Here is a 22595-nt window from a genome sequence, read left to right as displayed (position 1 = left end):
GAATCTCGGGCAAGTAACATACTGATGACAAAGGGAACAACATATGTTGTTATGCGGTTTGACCGATAAATATCTTCGTAGAATATGTAGGAGCCAATATGAGCATCCAGGTTCCTCTATTGGTTATTGAACGGAAACTGTTCTAGGTCATGTCTACATAGTTCTCGAACCCGTAGGGTCCGCACGCTTAACGTTACGATGATAGTTATATTATGAGTTTATAGTTTTTGATGTACCGAAGGTTGTTCAGAGTCCCGGATGTGATCACGGACATGATGAGGAGTCTCGAAATGGTCGATACATAAAGATTGATATATTGGAAGCCTATATTTGGATATCAGAATCGTTCCGGGTGAAATCAGGATTTTACCGGAGTACCGGGGGGTTACCGGAACCCTCCCGCGGGTTAATGGGCCTACATGGGCCCTAAGGGAGAAGAGGAGGGCTGGCCAGGGCAGGCCGCGCCCCCTCCCCCTAGTCCGAATAGACAAGGAAGGGGGGGGGCGCCCCCCTTTCCTCTTTCCCCCTTCCCCCTTCCTTCTCCAACAAGGCAAGAGGGGGGAGTCCTACTCCCGGTGGGAGTAGGACTCCTCCAGGCGCACCCCTAGGGGCCGGCCGCACCTCCCCCTCCCTCCTTTATATACGGGGGCATGAGGGCACGTAAGACACACAAGTTGATCTTTGTGATCATTCCTTAGCCGTGTGCGGTGCCCCCCTCCACCATATTCCACCTCGATCATATCGTAGCGGTGCTTAGGCGAAGCCCTGCATCGATAGAACATCATCACCCTCACCACGCCGTCGTGCTGACGGAACTCTTCCCCGACACCCTGCTGGATCGGAGTCCGGGGATCGTCATCGAGCTGAACGTGTGCTGAACTCGGAGGTGACGTACATTCGGTACTTGGCTACAATGTAAAGCTGAGATTATTGGCCACCATGTGCGGCAAATAGGTCTTCCAGCTGCGTGAGTAGAAAAATAAAAGGGTTGACTTTGCTAGGCCAGAGTGCAAGTGGCCCATGTATGCAATTCTGAATAAAACATTTTTCTGTTTCTAGTAGACGGGCACACAAAATTTAGTACAACCTCAGATAAAATAATATTTTTAGTGGTGTCAGATGAAAAAAAAACAAAGAATCACATCTTGCTTTACTAATAACTAGATGACACCCCGCACGTTGTTCCGGGAATTATAGCAAGAAAAATGGGATATTGTTAGACAAATGAAATATAAATAATTTGGATATACTTGTTAACATACCATTACTTGGCTAAAATAAAATCATTTCATGAGATTAGACAATGCACAACTGGCTAGAAAAATATATAACATTTCCTTTAAAAAAAAATATTAACATTAGTGGTTTCAGTTCCCACTGAGATATTATGCCCCCCGCCAACCATTTATGCATCGAAAACATCTCGCCCACAAAGAAGATGCAAGTCATAGATTGTAGAATATCGAATATGTTGATTCTAATCTTCATCCTGCTATAATCTTTCAGCCAGCCAGGCGGATGTGACACAAAGAGTAATAAACCAACGAAATACAAAGGTCCTTTGCCAATCTCTAAAAATAGGTCATTTATCTGCAAAATCTGGTAATCCAGCCCCACCACGCAGCACACCCAGATCAAGAAACAACGAGAGATTGTCAGCAAACAGTAACGCAACCTCGGTGAAAAACAAATGTGACCTCTCCCCAGTGCAGCGAAGCCCGTGTGATCCACTAATACTTTATTAAGGTTGAATACTAATTATGCTAGACTGGTTCGCTGCGCACTATGTTGTAGACTTTGTGGTAGAACAATGGTAATATGGTTTTTATTTTGTTTAGTTAGCGGGCACTACACCATTACATTGTAGCCAAACCTGATCATCGGCCACTACCCCCCTCCCATGTCTTCATATTTCTATAAGAGATAATATCTTAGTGTTGGTATTTACTGTAGATATAAATAATCAAAAATTAATTTTACTTCACCGTCAATTTGTTTGTATGTAACTACTATAAATGTGCACACCAAGTCTGTAATTTGCAAATCAATTCACGCCATTTTAGCCTGAATCATATGGATTGAAGATCCAGTTCCGTTGGGGTACTAGCCAGGGTACTAGCCAATCTGCTTTTTTAGGGATAGCCAATGATGCCACTCGGCTGCCATGGGGCACATGCTTCCCCACTGCGACTGCAACGTGACTGCCGGGACGAATTGCGCGGCTGGGATGGACGCGACCGTTCCAATCCTCGGTCGCCGTCTCCGAGCTCACTCTCGCTGAGTCAGGGGTGGTTCATCGTGTTGACTGTGCTTGGCGGGTGCCTCGTGTGCGTCATCCACCGGTCCTCCAACCCGAACATTCCAGTGCCTGCATCGTCAAATGAAGTGACCATCACAAAACTTGCAGCCATATGAGTCTGGATACACTATCTATATATGATTACATAATGCAAATAATGATTATAATCTACACGAATATAAATAACTACTAAACAAACACAACGTGGTGAAGTGCACCGAGGAGGGGGGCATATGCCCCCATCCATGCTGTCTATTTTTTTTTATCGTTATTCATGAAAGAAATGTCTCCAACAGATATTTCTGACTTTGGCTTAGCAAAGATATTTGGAGGGGATCAATCACATATTGTTACTCGTCGCATTGATGGAACATAGTAAGTGTAGTAAGCTCCTAGAAGGTTCTTCATTGGTATATGTTAAACCACGTATGTCCTGAACTTTCACAATAAAACATCACACTCTTGTTTCAATGGGTATATGTCGCCAGAGTATGTGATGCGTGGTCAATATTCGACCAGGTCCGACGTATTTAGCCTGGGAGAGTTTCGATTTTAGAGATCGTTACTAGAAGATGAAACTCCGGATCTACGACTCTGATCAAGATGTTGATCTTCTAAGCTTCGTAAGCTCATATATGACTCACAAAGTTTAATGCCTAATCATTGTTATGTCAGAGATAGTGCTGCTAAGTTTTCACACCAAATCTGAATGATTTGTTGCGGAATTTGGAGCAGTGGACAAGGGATAAAGCCATGGAGTTGATAGATCCATCATTGAGGAACTGTTGTAAGATTAACAAGTTGTTGAAGTGCATCCACATCGGGCTATTATGTGTTCAAAAAATGTCGGCCGATAGGCCTTCGATGTCAGCAGTAATCTTCATGCTCACAAGTAACGATGTGCATCTCCCATCTATGACCAGACCATCCTTTTGCACCCAGGAGAACAATACCAACTCTGAACCAAATCTAATAGGTAATGCAAGAAATGCATCGTCAAATGAAGTGACCATCACAGAACTTGCGGCCAGATGAGTCTCAGTACACTATCTATATGTGATTACATGATGCAAATAATGATTATAATTCGCTCAAATGTAAATAACTATTGAATAAATATAACATGGTGAAGTGCGCCGAGGAGTGGGGGCATATGCCCCCATCGATGCCGTCTATTTTTTTAGCGTTATTCATGAACGAAATATCTCACGAGGATACGACGTTGCCAAATTATCAAAGCTGAACTGCAACAGTTCGAGCAACGGAGCTTCCATCTCCAAACAAAGTCGATCTTTATTGTTCGACTGATGGATGCAGTGAGAGTCAAGGAGCTGGACTGGAGCAAGAGATTCAAAATTATAAATGGAATTACTCGTGCCTACAATATGTTCATGAAGATCCTCAAATAAAGTGAGGGGGTCCGGTTGGGTCATCTTTTTTTGACCGGACACCGACCAGGCGGACGTTTCGGCGGAATAGGGGGTCCGGCCTTAGATGCACTAAACAAAGTTTCTTTTAGACTTAAACAAAGTTTTCGAGACCTTCTATTTCAAAATAAACATAAACATAGAAGATATCTTTTTTTCTTCTGAAAACTGGATGCACTCTAGCTGAAGTGAGCCTGATTCAAAAGATGAAGGGGGTTGATGAAGAGGAAAACCAAGTGACTACAACCTCTCAAAGTGCTAACCTAGCTCCTAAAAAAATAGGTTTGCTAATCCTCAACAGTCACCCACACCAGATCTATAAGCAAAGTTTTCATACTTGTACTCAAGTACAAACATTGACATTTTTCTCTCCTGAGAATTGACATGGCAACCAAACAGGAGAAGGAGCTCACAAATAAAATCAGGTAGTCCATCATCAAACCATGACCTTCCTTTCCACTGTTTCAAAGTAAAAAAAGACACAAATAGACTAAGCGACCGACACGCCTCCTGGCTCCGGCGGCCGACGCGATGGCGGGCCGCTCCCGCTCCCCCTCGCTCTCCTCCTCCTCCTCCTCCCCGTCCTCCCGCTCCTCTCTTCCTTCTCCTCGGTCTCCTCCCCGTCCCACAACCACTCCCCTCCCGACCGCGGCCGCCGCATGCAGGTGAGCCGCGCCACCGGAACGAACTCCCCCGCTCACCATTTTGTCTGGATTATGTACTCCATAACTCATATGGTGTTGTCTTGCCGGAATAAAAGATGGTGCTCTATTCGGTGTATTTGCAGCTGTTTCAGGTATATATTCCCAAATTCAATAAAAGTAGCATGCCTAGGGGAGGTGCGGTGGCGGCCTCTCGCCGGATGCACAATTTCTGGCTTGCATCAATGGAGGCAGAGGAGCCGAGAAGAAAGGAGGGAAAGATTATGTGTTGGGGATAAGAGCAGAGAAAAAAAAGCGTTGGTAGGGATAAGGTGCATGGGTCTGGCACTGGACGTACGCGTGTGAGGAAGGCGACCGGCCAAGCGTTCGGCAGATCGGCCCTTCCTAAACGTTTTCCCATAATATATGACGTTTTGGTAGGCTAAACTATCTACCAAAACGTCATATATTTTGGCATGAAGGTAGTACCAGCAACGAAGATTTCATGTCATTTTTCCTTTGAAGGAAATTGAACATTCACACGGTGTTCTTTTCTCGGGGAGGTACACTCCCTCTTTTCCATGTCTCTGGTTTCCTCCAAGTCGAATGAGTCGAATTGAGCATTTTGCCGTCCTGCTAGCATGTATACTGACTTCAGTGCGGCACGTCCCCTCTCTTTCGTCTTCCATATGCAGAGTTCGTGAAGACGGTGAGAATTATTTATAATCCAATGTAGGGCATGTTGCATTCTGTAATGTGCATATGCGAAAAGTCATAGCGGCATGTGACTTCTTGTGACCTGTAAAAGGTTAAGATAAGGTACATAATAAACTCTCTTTTTTGTGGGAAAGGTACATAATAAACTCTGCAATGTGCATAAACTCCTATTGCTATACTAATTCAAATCTTGTTATTTTTCCTATGTCACAAATGTTCATGTTTTGTGTGACTCTGTTATGTGTTGCAAGCTCACATGATATACCATTATCGATATCTAGCACCTTTTCAAATAAAAATAGAAAGATCAAAGAGTTGAGAGTATATGGGTTGTATGCAAAACTAGTTTTTTTTTTCGCGGAAAGTATGTAAAACTAGTTGCATGAAGAAATATTTGACAGAAGTGCCACACACATTTTTCATGCCTTTGGCCCAAATGGCACACTTTGGGTCAACGAAGTGTAGCCGCTAGCCCTACAAGTGAGTGATGAATGGTGTGTCATTTTTGCCAAATTTCCTATAGCACAAAATGTGCTCTCGACTAATTTATATCACTTCTGAACCCATTTTATAATGCATTAGTTACACGCTGATTTACAGCCTCACGAGAATGTTATCACTATGACTAAAGTTTGAAGAAAACAACTATTACGCTATACATATTCTCTATACTAAGGTAATCTAGCACACGAACATAATTAATATATTAGCACTTTCCGGTTGATTTAATCCATAAATGAATCATGAACATGGCATTAACATCATGGAGCTCATACCGGCCGATATATAAACATGTGAGCACGTACCGAACATAGAACCAAAATATGTATGAACAAATAGACCGAAAGTGCTATTGTGAGCTCGAGCTCACACGCACCCTTTGCTACAGTACACACGAAAAATATATTTAAGAAGTTCAAAAAAAAATCTGAATTTTTTTGGAAACAAACATTGATGTTTTGTCTACATGCGTACAAAATTTCATGACAAAATGACATTCATGCAGGTCCCGGCAAAAAAAAAACCAAAATTGATGCTCCAAAATGCTTCCAAAAACAGTTTTTTTGGAGCATGATTTTGTTTTTTTGCCGAGACCTCCACAAATGTCATTTCATCATGAAAATTGGCACGCATGTAGAAAAAACATCAATGTTTCTTGACAAAAAAATTCAGATTTTTTTGATTTTTTTTACTATTTTTTCGGATTTTACTGTTCATCCGGGATCACATGCTCCATGTCCCAAATAGACAAGCTATTTTACTTTGTTGTTTCCCTGTATATGAACAAATAGACATGCGTGAGCACGTATAGAACATAGAACTGAAACATCTATAAACATCTACACCGAGGCGTCTATGGTATGTTGTTTCCTCGTTGAAACCGATGTATCACATGCTACACGAACTGAATCGTTTGGCGAAAGTGGGAAAAATAATAGTTTTTTTTTTTTGAGAATCGGAAAATAGTAGTTTTAGTTCCTAAATTTCGGGTGTTCTATGCGGATAGGAAATAGACATGGTATTATACAGGATGTTTTTACTGCTATCTATAGGTGACATAGACGACTTTTACTGACTATAGGCATTTCTGAACTAATGTACATGCCCTTGTATAGAAAGGGTTGTGGTGGCATGGTGAAAACGGTCGTAAGACAATTCTTTTTTCTAAAATCAGTGGTTTGGTATGATGGTTAGAAACTGGTTAGCGGAATTTGTGAGAAAATAATTATGAGGCGCGGGCAAAATCCCGACACCCGCACAGATGAACTTGGACGAAAAACTATCCATACTTACTTGAAAGGGTCGTGGGGTAATGTAGGGACCGAGAAATATTAAATAATAACTTTTTAAGAGTACGGCAAGTATTTGCGTTGCACCAACCGACCGACTACGACATCGGCCGCACACGCTGCCATCGGATAAAACGTGATCGTCCGGTGTAGTGAGCTCCCCTCGCTTTTTTCTGGAAACCTCTACATATATGGCCCGATTGTTGTTAGGGCATCTCCAGCCGCGCCTCCAGGAAGGTCTCCCCAGACGATTTTTCGCGCCGGCGCCGAAAAAACGGCCCAGTCGCGCCCCCAGGAGCCCGATTTTCGCCGACTTGGGCCGAAAACAGCGCCGGCGGACCCAGCCCGAACCCGGCGCGTTGAGGGGCGCCCGGGGGCGCCGGGACGAGCTGTTTTGGCGCGAAAAAGACGCGGGCCAGCCGCGTCAGCGACTCGGCGCCTCGTCTTCCCCCAACGGCCTCGGTTCCCGCGGGGAATCAATGGCAAGGTTGCCGCCGGTCAGCCTTGCCATTGATTCCTCACGGGCGGTGCTTCACGGAATGGCGCGCCGACGCCTCCCCTCCCTCGCACGCGTACACACGGGCGCGGCCCGGCTATAAAAGCCGGCGGCCTCCACTCGCCTGTGCCCACAGCAGCCCCGCCCCTCGCCGCCGTCCAGCCCCTCCCTCTCCCTGCCTCTCCCGAGCGCCGCCATCCAGCCTCTCCCGATCCCGCCCAGCCCCGCCGTCGCCATGGCAGAACGCTTTCCCGGAGACGAGGCGGCGGCCAACGGCTTCGGCCGCCGTTCGCTCCGCGAACAGGAGTCCTGGCTCCTGTTCCAGGTGAACATCCCGGCGCCGCCGGACATGCGCGCCGGGCCAACGGGGTGGAGACTCAGCGTCGGGGGAGTGCCCATTCCCCCGTTGCCCGACGCCGTGGCGAAGCCGAAGTACTTCGCCGAGGAGATCGAGATCGTGCACGCGTCCCTCACCGATGACCAACTTTCCCTCCCCCAGTACGCCGCCGACAACCACGCGGCCTGGGCGGCGTATTTCGAGCGCCGCCAGCAGCAGCGATGGGCGTCCACCAACGGCGCGCCGGTGGTCGGCAGCCGGCAGAACAGCGAGGGGCGCCACCTCTGGTGGGGCATCCCCGGCCGCACACTCGAGGGCGTGCTCACGTACCTCGAGGGCGGCAACGACCCGCCGTTGGCGTACCCCCCGGCGCAGCACCTACGCGTCGGACCATGGGCGCCAAGGAGGTTCGGGTCCTCCTCCTCCTCCTCCTCCTCCCGATCCTCATCGCACTCCTCCGGCACTCCGGCCCTGCTCGGCGTCAAGGCCGAGCCCGCGGCGGAGTCGCCGCTCGGCCGGCGCACTCGCAGCGCCGGCATCGTCATCAACGAGGGCGGTCGGCGCGCCTCCTCCTCGTCGGCTCCTCGCGCTTCGTCAAGCCAAAGACGGAGCCGGGGCTGGCGCCGGTGAAGACGGAGCCGGGGCTGGCGCCGGTGAAGGAGGAGTTCGACGACGACGACGCGGCCCTAGAATGGGCGCGCCAGGACTCCATTGCGATGGAGAAGGCGCGCCGGGAGAAGGTGAAGGAGCGCCAGCGCGCCGCCCTGCGCCACTTCGAGGAGCGCCGACGCGGCCGCGATGAAGACGGGGTCGTCGTCCTATGCGACAGCGACGACGACGACGACGCGCCGCCGCCAGTCCGCCATGGCGACGCCGGGTCCAGCAGGGGCGCCCGCGTCAAGGAGGAGAAGGCCGACGACGACGATGGCGGCGACGACTTCAACCCCTTTCTTTTTTAGATTAGGTTAATGTAATGAAAATGCGCGAATTTCGCCGAATTTTGCCATGTTTAGCCGAAATTTAACTACTTTTTATCATAACTTCGTCGAACGGCCCTTCTATTTTTTTTAATACGCGCCTGGGGACGGCCCTGGGGGCCGACGGCTGGGGACCGACTCGCCCCAGGGACATTTTTTGCGCCGGCTCACCCCCAGGCGGCGCTTTTAGACGCCTCCTGAGGGGCCAACGGCTGGAGATGCCCTTATCCCCACCTTCCCACGAGTCACCCCATAACCTCTCTCTCTCTCTCTCTCAACAAGCAGAGGAGCTCCGCCGCGGAAGTATTCGACGTGATGCGGTATCCTCTATCCTCCTCGACACAACTGCGCCGCTCGGTTGGATCCACAAGTGAAATCTTCCCTTTGAGCTCTAGTGCTTTCTCCAAGACTATGGAAATTTATTGCAACACGGAAGATCAAACCGGCCGAGCGACACTATTGCCGACACGGCCGGAGATGCTTTTGCAACAAGGGTTCTCTTTCAAACAAGTTAACCTCTCTCCCTAGCCAACCTAGGGAAAACGAGTGACCGCACCAATGTGTCGCTTCCTCTTCCATTCAACCCCTCAAAGTGGGTAACCCTAGCTCCTCAAAAAATAGGGTGGCTAATCCTCAACAGTCACCCACACCCACACCAGATCCATAAACAAAGTTTTCTCACCTGCACACAAATACTTAAACTAAAACCACGACGAGTAATTTGGAACGGAGGGAGTACAAGCATTGACAGTTTTATATCTGGCCAAACGGGCCGATTTTATCGGGCCGGCCCGGCGGCACGGTACGCCCGGCAGCACGGCCCGGCACGGGCTAATCGTGCCGTGCCAGGCACGAGGCACGCACTGGGCCGTGCCTGGGCCGCGACCCTCAGCCCGCGTGCCAGCACGGCACGGCACGAATTCTAGCGGGCCGGCCCGTGGCACGGCACGGCACGCAGCCCGGCGGCACGGCACGATTGGCCCGCCTCGATCGTTGGGGGAGCGGGGCCTGTGATCCTGTCGGGCCAACGCGCCTGGTGGCCTGGGACGGGGACAGCGGGGGGGGGGGGGGGGGGCGGCCGGCATCAGACGCGCAGTCCTCGTCTCCTCGATCGATGGGGGAGCGGGGGGGGGGGGGGTTCGCTCGGCCGTTGGGAGGGGTTTAGAGGGAGGTTAGGGTTGGTTTAGAGTGGTTTAGGATATGGTTTGGGTATTTATGTAAGAAAATTCATATATTTGAAAATTTGATCGTTAGAGGGTCAAATTTGTCCGAAAAATGACCAATTTTTTTGCTATAAATAGGGCTGCCCAGCCCACATATTTCTCACACTCAAACATGGATGACCATGACAATACTAGCTTCCCACTCTCCAATTTCGGTCTTGGGGATATGGAGTATAGTCTCTACCCTAGTAGCACCGATCACACTACCATGCCCCCACCCGAGCAACATGCCTATACCATGCCCCCACCCGAGCAACCTGCCTATACCGATCATCACACTCTTGAACCCCATACCGATCCGAGTGCCGAAGCCGATGGTCACACCAATTCGAGTAGTGGGACGGGTTCCTCCACCACCGTTGGTGTAAAGCAAAGAGGTCGTCGTAGAACCTCCGCGGTGTGGGAATCATTCGATGAAGAAATCTCCGTGGTGGACGGTGTCCAGAGGGTGGTTGCAAGGTGCAAAAGGTGCAAGAAGGAGTATACCGGAGAAGCCAAGGGAGGAACCGGCCACCTGAAGAGGCATGTGGAAAGCCACGCCAAGGTGGATGGAAAGAGCGCGTCGGGCTCGGCAGCTGTGCAAACGCAACTCTCCTTCAACCCTGACGGTACGGTACGCAATTTCACCTACGATGCTAATGTTCAGCGAGAAGGTCTATGCCGTCGTATTGCTTCTAATGATTTACCACTAGGTTTTGGTGAATCTGATGGTTTCGTAGAATATATTCAAACTTATCATAATCCTAATTATAGACCAGTTTCTAGACAAACTACAAGTAGGGATATTAAAAAGCTATACAAAACTGATAAAGAGAAAATAAAAGAAGAATTTTCTACGTGCACTTTTTCAGTGTCGTTAACATCTGATATCTGGGCTGGTCGGGCAAAGCAAGACTACATTAGTGTGGTAACTCATTGTGTTAACGAACATTGGCATCTACAAAAAAGAGTCATAGGATTTGAATTAATTGATGTAGCACATAGTGGTCCGAACATTGCTGAAGCTATACTAAAAGTTGTGAACGATTTTAATCTTGCCGACAAGGTTTTCTCAATAACTTTGGATAATGCTTCAGCAAACACGAGTGCAATGAATACTCTGACTCCTATATTCTCCATATATGCTGCATCCTTTTTAATGCATCAACGTTGTGCTTGCCATATCATTAATCTTATTGCTAAAGTGCGTTACATTTATGTGAACCACATGTTGAAGTCATACACATTGCAATATCTTATTTTTCGCATTCAACTCAACGAATTATAAACTATAAGAGATATTGTCTTGCTATAGGGTGCGTTCCTCATAAGTATAATTCAGACATGCCTGTTAGATGGAACTCTACATATTTGATGCTTAAGGCAGTTATCCGAGACAGAGTTCAGTTGAATGGCTTTATTAATGCAAATTATGGGGTTGAACCTCTAATTAGCGAAGAAACTTGGCACGTTATTACAGCATTGACTGCATTTCTTGATTTGTTCTATGATGCAACAGTTACTTTGTCTGGGGTTTATTACCCGACATCTCCTTTGATGGTGCATACCCTATTAGACATTGCTAGTCATCTAAAAGCATATGAAGGGGATGCATTGTTACTTAATGTTGTTGCTGACATGAAAACCAAGTATTTAAAATATCGGCAGCAAATTCCACTGTTGTATGCATTTGCATTTATCTTAGATCCTAGAGCTAAACTTGAAGGGTATCGTAGTGCACTCAATGTACTATCTGCATCCCTAAGTTTAGATTATACTGACGACTTCAATAAGGCTCGTGAGAAGCTTTTTGAAGTTTTTGCTAAGTATGAGGAAAAATATGCCGGAGTTCGAATGCAACGACCCCCACCAGCACCTACTGCAGGTAAAAAGAGAGGAGCATGGAGCAAGATCTTTGGTTCTTCATCCTCCTCAACCGCCGGAAGCTCTTCCACGTCAACATCTGTGCTTCAAGGTGGCGGGGAGTTAGCGAAGTACCTCAACAGTGACAAAGTCATGTATGATTTAGATAGTGAGGAAGACTTCAACTTACTACAGTGGTGGCAAGAACACAAGCTTACATTTCCGGTGCTCTCCATATTAGCACGTGATGTGTTATCGGTGCCTGTTTCTACGGTGTCATCGGAGTCAGCTTTCAGCCTTGCTGGAAGAATAATTGAGGAGAGAAGAACTAGTCTCGCCCCAGATATGGTGAGAACACTGATGTCCGTCAAAGATGGGGAGTTATCAAGAAGGAGAGCGCAACACACTACAGAAAACATAGAACTACTTGCCATGTTTGAAGAAATGAACTTTGAAGAAGACCCGGAAGATTAGTCGAAGACTTGTAGTGTAGTCATTTTCTTATCATTTTGTAATTTTCTTTCCCTTTTGTAATTCTAGAGCATGGCTTTGTACTCTTTTACTTCCCAGGGATGGAAGGTTTTAATGAGGCAGCCACTAATAAAGCTCAACATTTATCCCAAATGATACATTATTACATTGTCTTAACTTTTTCCCAGGGATGCATTATTGCTGCCGTGCCTAACGTTACATTTTTTTCCTATAAAAAGGGATGCCCACTTTCTCATCTCTCACACTCAAACTCCATCTCATTTTCCACACACAAACATGGTTGCTCCTCTTCAAAACATTGTTCGGAGACAACCTAGTCCCATCTGGAGGTACTATGATGAAGAATCCGTTACAAATGACGAAGGTCTAACCAAGCTTTTTGCAAAGTGCAAAGAATGCGGTAAGAAGTTGAGTGTGCACCTAGATGATGGCAGGTATGCTGGAACCGGCCACCTGATGAGGCACAAGACGACGCACGTCAAGGCAGCCGAGGCGGCGGCTATAGCTGCGGCTGCGGAGCAAGGTTGAAAGGATCCCATTAGTCCGTTGTAGTATTTGTATTATTTTTTCTTTCTCTATCTTTTAATCTTTTAGTATTTCTAGAGCACGTCAAGGCAGCAGAAGCGGGCCGGCGTGCCTGGGCGGGCCGCGTGGCGGCCCAGCTATGCCGCGTGCCGTGCCTGGGCTGCCCCCCCCCCCCCCCCCCCCGCCCGTGGGCCGGCACGGCACGGCCCGGCTAGCATTCGTGCCGTCGCGGGCCGGGCCGTGCCAGGCACGTTTAGCGCGGGCCGGGCCGTGCCGAGCCGGGCCGGCCCGTTTGGCCAGCTATAGACAGTTTCATCTCCTGATGAAAATTGACATGGCAACCAATGAGAAGAAAATTGAGCTCACAAACAAATAAAAGAAATCACAGGTAAGCCATCATCAAAGCCATGACCTTCCTTCCCACTGTTCCAATCAAAGAAAAAAAAACACACACACAGATAGACTGAGGAGGCGACCGACACCGGCGACATCTCCGGCGGCGGGCGACGCGAGGCGATGGCGGGCCGGCGCTCCCGCTCCCGCTCCCCCTCGCTCTCCTCCTCCCCGTCCTCCCGCTCCCTCTCCTCCTTCTCCTCGGTCTCCTCCCCGTCCCGCAGCCGCTCCCCTCCCGACCGCGGCCGCCGCAGGTCAGCCGCCCCGCGCCGCCGGAACTCTCCCCCCCTTCGCCTCCCCGTCGCTCGGTCTCTCATTGCTTGCTCTGTTTCCTCGCAGCTCGTCCGCCGCGCGGAGGGGCCGCTCGCCGCCGCCGCCGCGGGAGGGGGCCAAGGGAGGCCGCCCGTCTTCGCCTTCGCCTCCGCCGCCGGCCAAGAAACCCTCGCCCTCTCCCCCGCCCGCGAGGAAGCCCTCCCCTCCGGCACCCGACGAGTCGTCGCTCGTCCTCCTCGTCAGCCGCCTCTCCCGCAACGTCACCGAGGGCCATCTCAGGGAGATCTTCGGTCAGCAGAGCCACTCCTTTCCTCTCCCCCTCTGCCTGTCTCTGCGTGTGATTTGATTTACTGCTTCAAGTTCAGTTCTTAGCAGTATACTTGTGAAGTTATGATGCATGTTTTCGTTCTCTGAATGCATTGCTGCTGCTGATAGCGCGCTATTTGGTGCGCCCTTTAGCTGATTACCCACCATTGTGTCACTCCGTGTGATTCGATTACTGGTTGAAGTTCAGTTCTTGGTGCGTATGCTGCGCGTTTTGTTCTCTGAATATGTATCGCTGCATCGTGCCGATTATTACCATTGTGCTGCAGAGAAGTTCAGTTCTTAGTGCTTATGTATACTGCACGTCTTCCTTCTCTGAATGCATCGCTGCTGTTGAGCCGTTGCCGCTGCCTTTAGCTGACTGTCACCGTTGTGCTGTGCTGCAGAGAACTATGGTGAAGTCGTCAACGTGGAGCTGTCCATGGACAAGGCGGTGAGCGGATGAGTTCATAAGTAATTATGGCATTAGGGGAAATGCTGTGATCGTTGTTATGTCATACTAACTATATCTGCTGGCTTTCGTTCAGGTCAATCTTCCTCGTGGGTATGGGTACGTTGAGTTCAAGATGAGAGCTGATGCCGAGAAGGCGCTTCTTTACATGGACGGTGTATGAATCGAAACCTGCCCTTCTCAACCACATTTCATTTGTAGTTCAGGAAATTGGGTGGTTTTAAATATTCAAGCCTGTTAACTTGCACAGGCTCAAATTGATGGGAATGTTGTTAAAGTGAAGTTCGCGCCTGCACCGGGCCAAACAGCTGCTGCTGCTTCTTTGCCCAAGGCTCTTCCCAATCCTCCAAAAAGAGATCTTCCTGAGACTGACACAGTTGTTCCTTCCCTTGTTCCTAATGCTGAAAAGGCCACCCAGCAGCGACCCAAAGAATGTAAGCCTCCTGTCCTCCAATACCACAAGCTGCTTTTCGTTCGGCTCCTAAACCAGGCTTCATGTTTGCATTGAGTGGAAATATATATGTCGTTTGAAGCTTAAATACTTACCTGTGAGCAGCATCTACTCAAAGAAAACCACTTTCATCTCCCCAAAGGCGACCTGCTCCAGGCGGAAGGGTTGACTCACCTAGGCGGCGCCCTGATTCACCACCAATTCACCCTTGGAAAGATCCTCCCCCATTCAGGCGTGGCAGAACACCTCCTAGCCTGAGACCAGGATATCCAGTTCGAAGACGGTCTCCCTCTCCACCCCCTCGAAGGTTCAGATCACCAAGGCGGTGAGTAACGCCTAGACTAGATGCATTCTCTTTGACATTGCTGTGGTGATTGGGAAGTGCTGAAATGTTTCTTTTGATTGCAGCTTTTCACCCAGAAGAGGTTATGTTAGTCCAGTCCGAAGACGCTCTCCATTCGCTCCTAGAAGGATGTAAGTCATTTCAGAGTGCCACTGTGCCAATATCGGTGACGGGCATACTATCTATGTAGCATGGAAGATACTTCGTAGTAGTTTAAGCTGCACACCACACACGTCGTTTTCTTCTGTCTCTGCAATACAATATTTGACTCTAAACATTTTGACTTCATGGTGCCTTTTTCACTGTTTGACAACACATCATCATCATCATCGAGGTTTAGTCTTTCTTGGGCATCATCAAGGTTAACCAATACAATCAGCGTGTTGCCAAGCATCACAAAGGTCACATTGGATCCATAACCCTTATGTGTAGAACTTTCACTTGCAACCCCATAAATGCACTCAATTCTATCCCTGATCTGCCTACTTATCCGATCTATTTCTAATCTGTTTCAAGAGACAGAACAGTCAACAGTCTTAAGGAAAATGTGCTACGATGGGCAAAAATGCAAAGCCATATCTCGACAGTTTTCCCCAAACTCATTTCATCTGTGATTATTTAACCATGAAAAGGAAAAATCAGTACTGAACATGCTTAGTGCCCAAAACATTAGTGTACTACAATTATTTCTGTACTCTCAGTATCAACATACCAGCCAAAGTGCCCAAAACATTAGTGTACTACAATTATTTCACATATTCTGTATTCATCTGAACAACTAGCTGTTATTTGAGCCTTATTTTCATGAATCTCAGTCTGTAGCTTATCTTGTTTTATAAGAAGTAGCTAATACCAGGTAGCTCTAGTTCCAAATAAGAAGACGAAGCCTGCTAATTATTATTGGATAGTTGCTCTGTCTTAACTTTCGTGAACCATTGAGATGATAAATTGAGTCCTGTGTTGCAAATCTGATTGGCTATATAAGAAGCTTCTAATTTCATACAGCTCTAGTTTCCAGTTATCTTATTTAGTTATATAAGAAAAAGCTGTTTATGCAAAGTATTGCTTGCATTTTATCTCTGTTAACCATTCTTTCATTCTGCAGGACACCTCCAATGCGGATGAGAAGTCCTCCAAGAAGGCTGCCACCTCCTTATCGTCGTAGCAGATCTCCACTTCGTCGACCAATTCGCTCCCTTTCCAGATCAATTTCTCCCGTCAGGTAATGGTTTTGTTGACCTAGGTTCATATCTCATTTTTCTATCATTTTGGATCAGTGGTTTGTGCACCTTTTACGAGTTAAAAGAAAACTTACAGTCAGCCTGTCACTTCAGCGCTATCTCCTGAGCAGTGTAAAGAAATATCCCCTTGTGTTAACAAACCACTCTATGGAACCAGGGGTCGAGCAGCTCCTGTGAGGCGTGCGCGGTCATCCTCGTCATTTTCTGAATCACCAACGCCGCCAAGAAGGGTAAACTCGTAACTATTACTGTCTTGTTTTTCTTTTCTTTAGAGGAAAAGAGGGAAAGAGGGGTGATTAATTCTCTTGTACAGGGAGCCGTAAGGGTACCGAGAAGTCGCAGCCCTCAAAGGTAGTCACCTTTGCCTTTCCAAGTCGTAAGTGGTGCTATTATGTTTCTTTTAGTTTAGCAACCTGCTTAAATGTGCATCATAAGAATCCGTTTCAAATACAACAGAAGGAAATTAGACGTTATTTTTTTTCCGTTCGAAACCAATTTATTTATCTAACAGAAAGGAGTTATTTTTTCTTTTCTTTCATTTGGCGCAGGCCCTTTAGAGGGAGACGGAGAAGTGCCTCTAGCTTCAGCAATAGTAGTGGTTCGTCCTCCCCTATCCGCCGTTAGAGCTCCCGACATGTTGAAACCCTGGTAGGTAAAATCTTTTTTGTCTCGTCGTGCTTTTATCTCTGATGATCTGGTTTGCCTGTGCTGGTGTCATCAAGCTTCGGATCGGGTCAGATATCATTGGAACGAGCACACGGTTCTTGGAGACTCTGTCTGAGATCTTCTTTGAAGAGCTGGCTTTCGTTCTGTAGTAGATTAAAGCACATTAATTGGTTTTCTCGTTGCGAATTTTCGATCCATGAGACCTGGATATTTATGTTGATTGATTTAATTTTATGAAATTGCCGTGCCCGCCAAACAGATAGTTGTTTGTGGATTCATGTGTGCTTATGTTGTCAATGTTTGTCAAGTTAATTATACGTCTGGTATTTTCAACATTGGTATCGGCCATCCTCACAAAAAAAGGTATCAGCCATTTTTTCTGTTCCAGTATAAAATGAGAAAAAGAGAAACCTGTGACGATTTCAATCAAATGAATCGACCATATGCATGGAGATTATTTAGATCATAAATTGTTGGTAGAGTACTGTTTTTTTTACAATGGAGATGATTCGGACCTCAAGATGATGGTTGTTCCATCGAGTATATTGTGTTGTCCTGATGTCGACAACATTATATAAAAAAAAGATTACACATTTGAATATCTAAGGTGCAATAGAGTTTTTGTTTCTTTTATTAGGTAACATATTGGTAAAGCATAGAAACCCTATCCCTAGTAGAGAAATGCCACTCAAAATTAAGATCTACTGAATACTAATCGTAGTACAAACGTTGTGTACCTGATTTTGGTTCAACTATAATATGGGATATTTCTCCATCTTACGTACAAAATTCTTATAATATGTTTCTGTTTAATTGAATACAGAAGCTTGTACTAGGATTAACTGAGGAAAAAGTCCAAAACGAACCTTGGATTGGTAGATGAAAGATAAATCGAACCCTGAACTTTGAATCCCGGAAATTGGCACTATGAACTTATCAATCCCGGTCTATTTTGGACCCTAGACCTATTTGGGGCACCAGGAATATAACAGTCCTGACCGGATAAGGTATTACTCTCACTGACGAGTATTTGGGCCGGCTCACTTCTTGCGTTTTTGAGAAATGAAAAATGTTTGTGTTTTAAAATTGTGTATTTTTCTAAAATGGTCATCCTTTCAATCATAAAAAAATTCATGCATTTCACAAAATGTACAGTAATTTAAAAATGTTCCTGTTTTCGATTTTCTGTCACAAATTAAAAAAAAGTATTTTCGAAAATTGTTCAGAAGTTAAAAAAATAGAGCGCAAATATTTTGTGATGTCGTGAGCAAAAAATTTAAACTATAAGATTTTTGCAATCTTGAACTGTTCTTTAAATTTTGAACATTTCAAGACGTGAACATTATCTGAAAGAGGAAAAAAAACCTAGGAGGAACCGTAGCAAACATTTTTTGAAAAAACTAGGAGGCACTGTAGAAAAAAATATTGAAGATATGCTGGCCTGAACAATTTTTCTACTGCAAACATTGTTTAAAAATTCTGAATAGTTTTTCAAAAAATTGATTGTATTAAAACACAATCAATTTTTAAAAAGTGAACACTATTTTGGACATAAATATTTTAAAATAAAAATAGGTACAAATTCTGAAACCTGAACAATTTTAAAAAAATGTTTATACAATGTAAAAAATGCTATTGTCATTAAGTAAATGTAAAACGTGTAGTTTGCAAAATGTTGTTGTGTCACATTGTTCAAAAAATGTTTTTGGAATTTTTTAAATTGTTTGCTTTTAAAAATATTCTGTATTTCAAACTGTTCACAGTTTTTCCAAGAAAATGTTTCGTAATTTTTTAAAAAACAAATCATATATGAACGATACTCTATGTTCTTATAAGATGGCGGCAAGCTCCAGCAGTTTGGGCCATAAGATGGAAAAGAAGGGGAAGGGGCCAGCAAATCCAAAGGAAAGGGGAGGAAGAGGTATATTTCTCATGTCTCTGAAATTTTATAGCAATTGTTAACAGCAACTTGAATCCAATCAGATTTTAGTGACAAATTGATGTTGAGGATTACATATTTGACAAAATGTATTTTGAAGTAATTGGTAGTGGAAGCAGCTTCAAATCAAATCCAAGCACCCACAAAAGTGTTAAATGTTTCGGGACATGTCACTCGTCAAAACCAAGTGACTTCCATCGAAACATGTCTACATTATGGGTATGTTTTAGGTTAATGTTTCGGGACATTCCATTAATCCTTTCATTATGGATATGTTTTAGGTTGTTTTTCTATTGAAACATGTCTACATTTTCATTGCATTTGACTTTTTGTTTGTAGTGTGTATTGACTCTTTCAATTTGCATCAAATAAATTCTTTCCTTGAGACTTCGCCACAACTTAAACTTTTTTCGTCCTCCGCCTCTGTATACTTTGATGTTCCACTCCATCTAAGAAGCTGCCTACTGTACTTGACAATGTTTGATGAAGATTATGAGATCCAAAGGAAGAGACTAGTACATAGATGGATTTCTGAGGGTTTTATTCATGACAAGGATGGAAAGATCTTGTTGAATTAGGATATATATATATTTCCATGAGCTTGTTAATGGAAGTTTAATACATCCAAAACAGTGGCTGGCAGCACGTATCTCACAGTGAATGTATGCTATGAATAAGGGGGTGTAGCGGGGGTGCAACTAGTGTGGGTATAGCCATTACTTCCCCAAATTATAATGGTAACATATAATGTTGGGTTTGGGGGAGGGGCCCATTGCCCCCCCCCCCCCCCCCCTGCAGGCATATCATAATTGGTGAAAGATTTTTAGAGAGGCTTAAATTAAGGAGAGTGCAGTCATTCTACATGTCTGAAAAAGATAACTCCTCTACATTGTTAAACAATAATGCAATGGTAGATCATAAGATTCGCCGAATCTTTCTAAAGGAAATGAAGATCAAGGAATTGTCAAGCAACTCGATTTATCACATGCTTGATAACTTAGTGTCTTTATGCCTACCAATCAATTGCCTTCTCTTGTGAAGTCAGATCTTTGCATGTGTTAGACCATAGCCGTTTTGAAGGATTGGGAAATCATCATGTCAAATATATTAGAAGACTTATCCATTTGAGGCAGATGAACATAGATGACACATATATATAACTGAGCTTCCTTAAAAAACGGCGACTTTGTGTGCTTAGAGATGCTTGCTAAAGATTCCACAGTTTTCTCATCCACCCACGTCTTGCCTTCTGACCTACTTACTTTGTTGATTTCCACTTGATCTTATTATTGTCCTGTGTATTGCAGGTGGTTCTCATCCACCCACGTCTTGCCTTCTTTTTTGCCATCACCCAGATCTTAAGAAACCTGACGTTTGAGGAGCAGAGGAACTTGTATGAGCAACTCGGGAGATGTTAGGCAACTTATGCAAAGCTGAGAAACTATCTGCTTGCTTATAAAAAGCACACGATACAATACAGTAGGCTGGCTGTGCATCTATTTATTTGAGCGCTAACTCAGTTAGCCGTCCTGAATGAAGCTCTACATTCACCGTGTATGCATCATCGTCGTCGTACCTCCTCTGTACCCTTGTGAGTTGTGATGGAGTGATGGTGTCATTGTCGAAAATATCGTACATAATGAATGTATCGACTGTGGTTGATAGGGCTAACTAATCTAATTAGGTGTTTGATTCCCATGTTGTTGATTGATTATTTATCCTCTGCACTAATTCCCTTGCATAAATTGTTGCTTTGTGTTCTTTGGATTGCATCAAATATTTTAAGAAAGTACATGATATCATTAATCGTCGTTTTGCATCCGTCGGTTTGTTTGTCTCATGTTATATGATAGACCTTAGCTACATCTGTAGTTATGCCTCCCATCCACATTAACAATATATACGCATACATGGCATGAAAAATTGTTTGAGGTTTGTCTTTGTGCATGTTCTAGATTCACAAAAATATTGCAAGTATCTGGGAAGGATGCTCTAACGGGAGCATAAGTATTAGGTATTTGACTTGTTCAGACTAGTATTAGGTACTTGATCATTGTCATGGATGCATGCTTGAAGTTAATGCGACTAACTAGTATTATATGTTTCATGTCCTTATCTGATATCAATCTTAAAGTTAGTTAACGATGACTGACCGGCTGGGGATGTCAAGGACTCTGCTAATCTGTTTACTTCCCAGCCTTCTTCTCCAAGACAATGACTAATGTCTCCAGAAACTTGACATCAAAGTTAACTATTCCACAAGCAAACGACCTTGACTAATGTTGCTAAGCACTGAATTCGTTGCCGTGGTGTTTCAAAACATGGAGATAAAATAAGTGATTATGGTACATGTGTTAAAAATAGAGTAAGCAGGAAGTCTATTCAATGTCCGGATACTAAGTGATTGTGCAAAATAAGTGTCCTTGACGTTAGCACATGCCTCATGGATGATGCATTGTTATTGCCTCCCATACCCTATATATATCACTCCACGCTCAGCCAAGCAAGCAAGCAAAACACAGTAGTTAACACTGAAGTTCAAGTCATATCCATAGGTATCACGCAAGGGAGAAATGGCCGGCGAAGACGAGCTGAAGCTGCTGGGTACATGGGCGAGCCCATGGGTTTCCAGGGTGAAACTCGCGCTCCACCTCAAGGGCTTGAGCTACGAGTACGTGGAGCAGGACCTCGACAACAAGAGCGACCTCCTCCTCACGTCAAACCCGGTGCACAAGAAGGTGCCAGTGCTCATCCACAACGGCAAGCCAATCTGTGAGTCGGTCGTCATTCTAGAGTACATCGATGAGGCCTACGGCACTACAGGCCCCTCCCTCTTGCCCACTGACCCCTACGAATGTGCCATTGCTCGGTTCTGGGTAGACTACATTGACCAGAAGGTTTACTCTTATAGTGTTTTGTGTTGTTGATTTCACATTTATGTATGTGGTGAGCTGATTAACATTGCCATTTGGTGCATGCAGCTAGTCATCCCGTGGAAAGTGGCGTTCACGGCCGACGGAGAGGAGAAGACAGAGGGGATAAAGCATATGTTGGCGGTGGTGCAGACGCTAGAGGGGGCTCTCAAGGAATGCTCCAAGGGGAAGCCCTTCTTTGGTGGTGATAGTGTTGGATATGTGGACATTGCACTAGGCGGTCTCTTGGCATTTTTGCAAGGAACTGAAGAGCTATGTGGTACCAAGCCCTTTGACATCGCCAACACTCCACTTTTGTTGGCATGGGTGGAGCGCTTCATCGCGTTGGACGCTGCCAAGGTGGCCCTGCCAGACGTCACCAAGTTGGTTGAGTTTGCCAAGACGAAGCGGGCTCAGATGGCTTTGTCTATCAAGAAGTGAACTAAGCTATCACCCGAATGGTTCAGATTGGCGAATATTTATTAAGTTATGTTTTCTAAAATACATGTACTAGTATATTTGCGTATTATCTCTGTTGGTGTCTCTGTCAAACATTTCATGCATGGAATATTTTACTGAATAAAGAAGATTGAATGATTTGTTATAATACCTTCTTTCTTGTTAATATCCTCCGACAATCAGGGTGAAAACCTTTGTCCACTTCGGCAAACACCACGGTGGCGGTGTTTACCGTTGTGTCCCTCTTGTGTGTGTGTGTGTGTGGGGGGGGGGGGGGGGTCGTCGACGAGTGTGGAGCTCCCCCGGGCGTGATGGCGTGTCTCATGTTCTTCTTCTCGGTGACACACTTGATGCGTTTAATTGTGTATGGTATTGCA

At 45.6% G+C, this 22595-nt stretch overlaps 2 protein-coding genes across 4 annotated transcripts; both read left to right on the top strand.

Annotated features, from left to right (window-relative positions):
• The first annotated feature begins 13197 nt into the window (after positions 1-13197).
• Positions 13198-17241, top strand: LOC123103420 (serine/arginine-rich splicing factor SR45). 3 transcript variants are annotated; one of them, XM_044525004.1, is made up of 11 exons: positions 13199-13413; positions 13499-13722; positions 14143-14189; positions 14284-14364; positions 14458-14641; positions 14764-14983; positions 15067-15132; positions 16107-16223; positions 16400-16472; positions 16556-16593; positions 16791-17241. In XM_044525004.1, exons 1-11 carry the CDS (start codon positions 13283-13285, stop codon positions 16864-16866), a joined length of 1257 nt encoding a protein of 418 aa, XP_044380939.1. In that variant the 5' UTR covers positions 13199-13282; the 3' UTR covers positions 16867-17241. The 3 variants fall into 3 exon arrangements, with proteins under 3 accessions (XP_044380949.1, XP_044380939.1, XP_044380940.1); XM_044525005.1 differs by having other exon boundaries at positions 16556-16618; XM_044525014.1 differs by lacking the exons at positions 16556-16593; positions 16791-17241 and having other exon boundaries at positions 13198-13413; positions 16336-16468.
• A 4117-nt stretch (positions 17242-21358) lies between these two features.
• On the top strand, positions 21359-22366 carry LOC123084194 (probable glutathione S-transferase GSTU6). Its single transcript, XM_044505921.1, has 2 exons — positions 21359-21744; positions 21829-22366. Exons 1-2 carry the CDS (start codon positions 21421-21423, stop codon positions 22198-22200), a joined length of 696 nt encoding a protein of 231 aa, XP_044361856.1. The 5' UTR covers positions 21359-21420; the 3' UTR covers positions 22201-22366.
• Positions 22367-22595: the final 229 nt, after the last annotated feature.

The sequence above is a fragment of the Triticum aestivum genome, chromosome 1B (assembly GCF_018294505.1).
Source record: "Triticum aestivum cultivar Chinese Spring chromosome 1B, IWGSC CS RefSeq v2.1, whole genome shotgun sequence".
Lineage (NCBI taxonomy): Eukaryota > Viridiplantae > Streptophyta > Magnoliopsida > Poales > Poaceae > Triticum > Triticum aestivum.
Note: the sequence above shows the minus strand (reverse complement) of the source record. Positions and strands in the feature narration are given on the sequence as shown.

Bases quoted from the DNA above. Each gene is read 5' to 3' on its own strand.
- LOC123103420 (XM_044525004.1), top strand. From the start codon at position 13,283: ATGGCGGGCCGGCGCTCCCGCTCCCGCTCCCCCTCGCTCTCCTCCTCC. The intron at 16,224-16,399 runs GTAATGGTTTTG...CTATGGAACCAG, and splicing joins AGATCAATTTCTCCCGTCAG to GGGTCGAGCAGCTCCTGTGA. The intron at 16,473-16,555 runs GTAAACTCGTAA...TCTCTTGTACAG, and splicing joins CACCAACGCCGCCAAGAAGG to GGAGCCGTAAGGGTACCGAG.
- LOC123084194 (XM_044505921.1), top strand. From the start codon at position 21,421: ATGGCCGGCGAAGACGAGCTGAAGCTGCTGGGTACATGGGCGAGCCCA. The intron at 21,745-21,828 runs GTTTACTCTTAT...TGGTGCATGCAG, and splicing joins TAGACTACATTGACCAGAAG to CTAGTCATCCCGTGGAAAGT.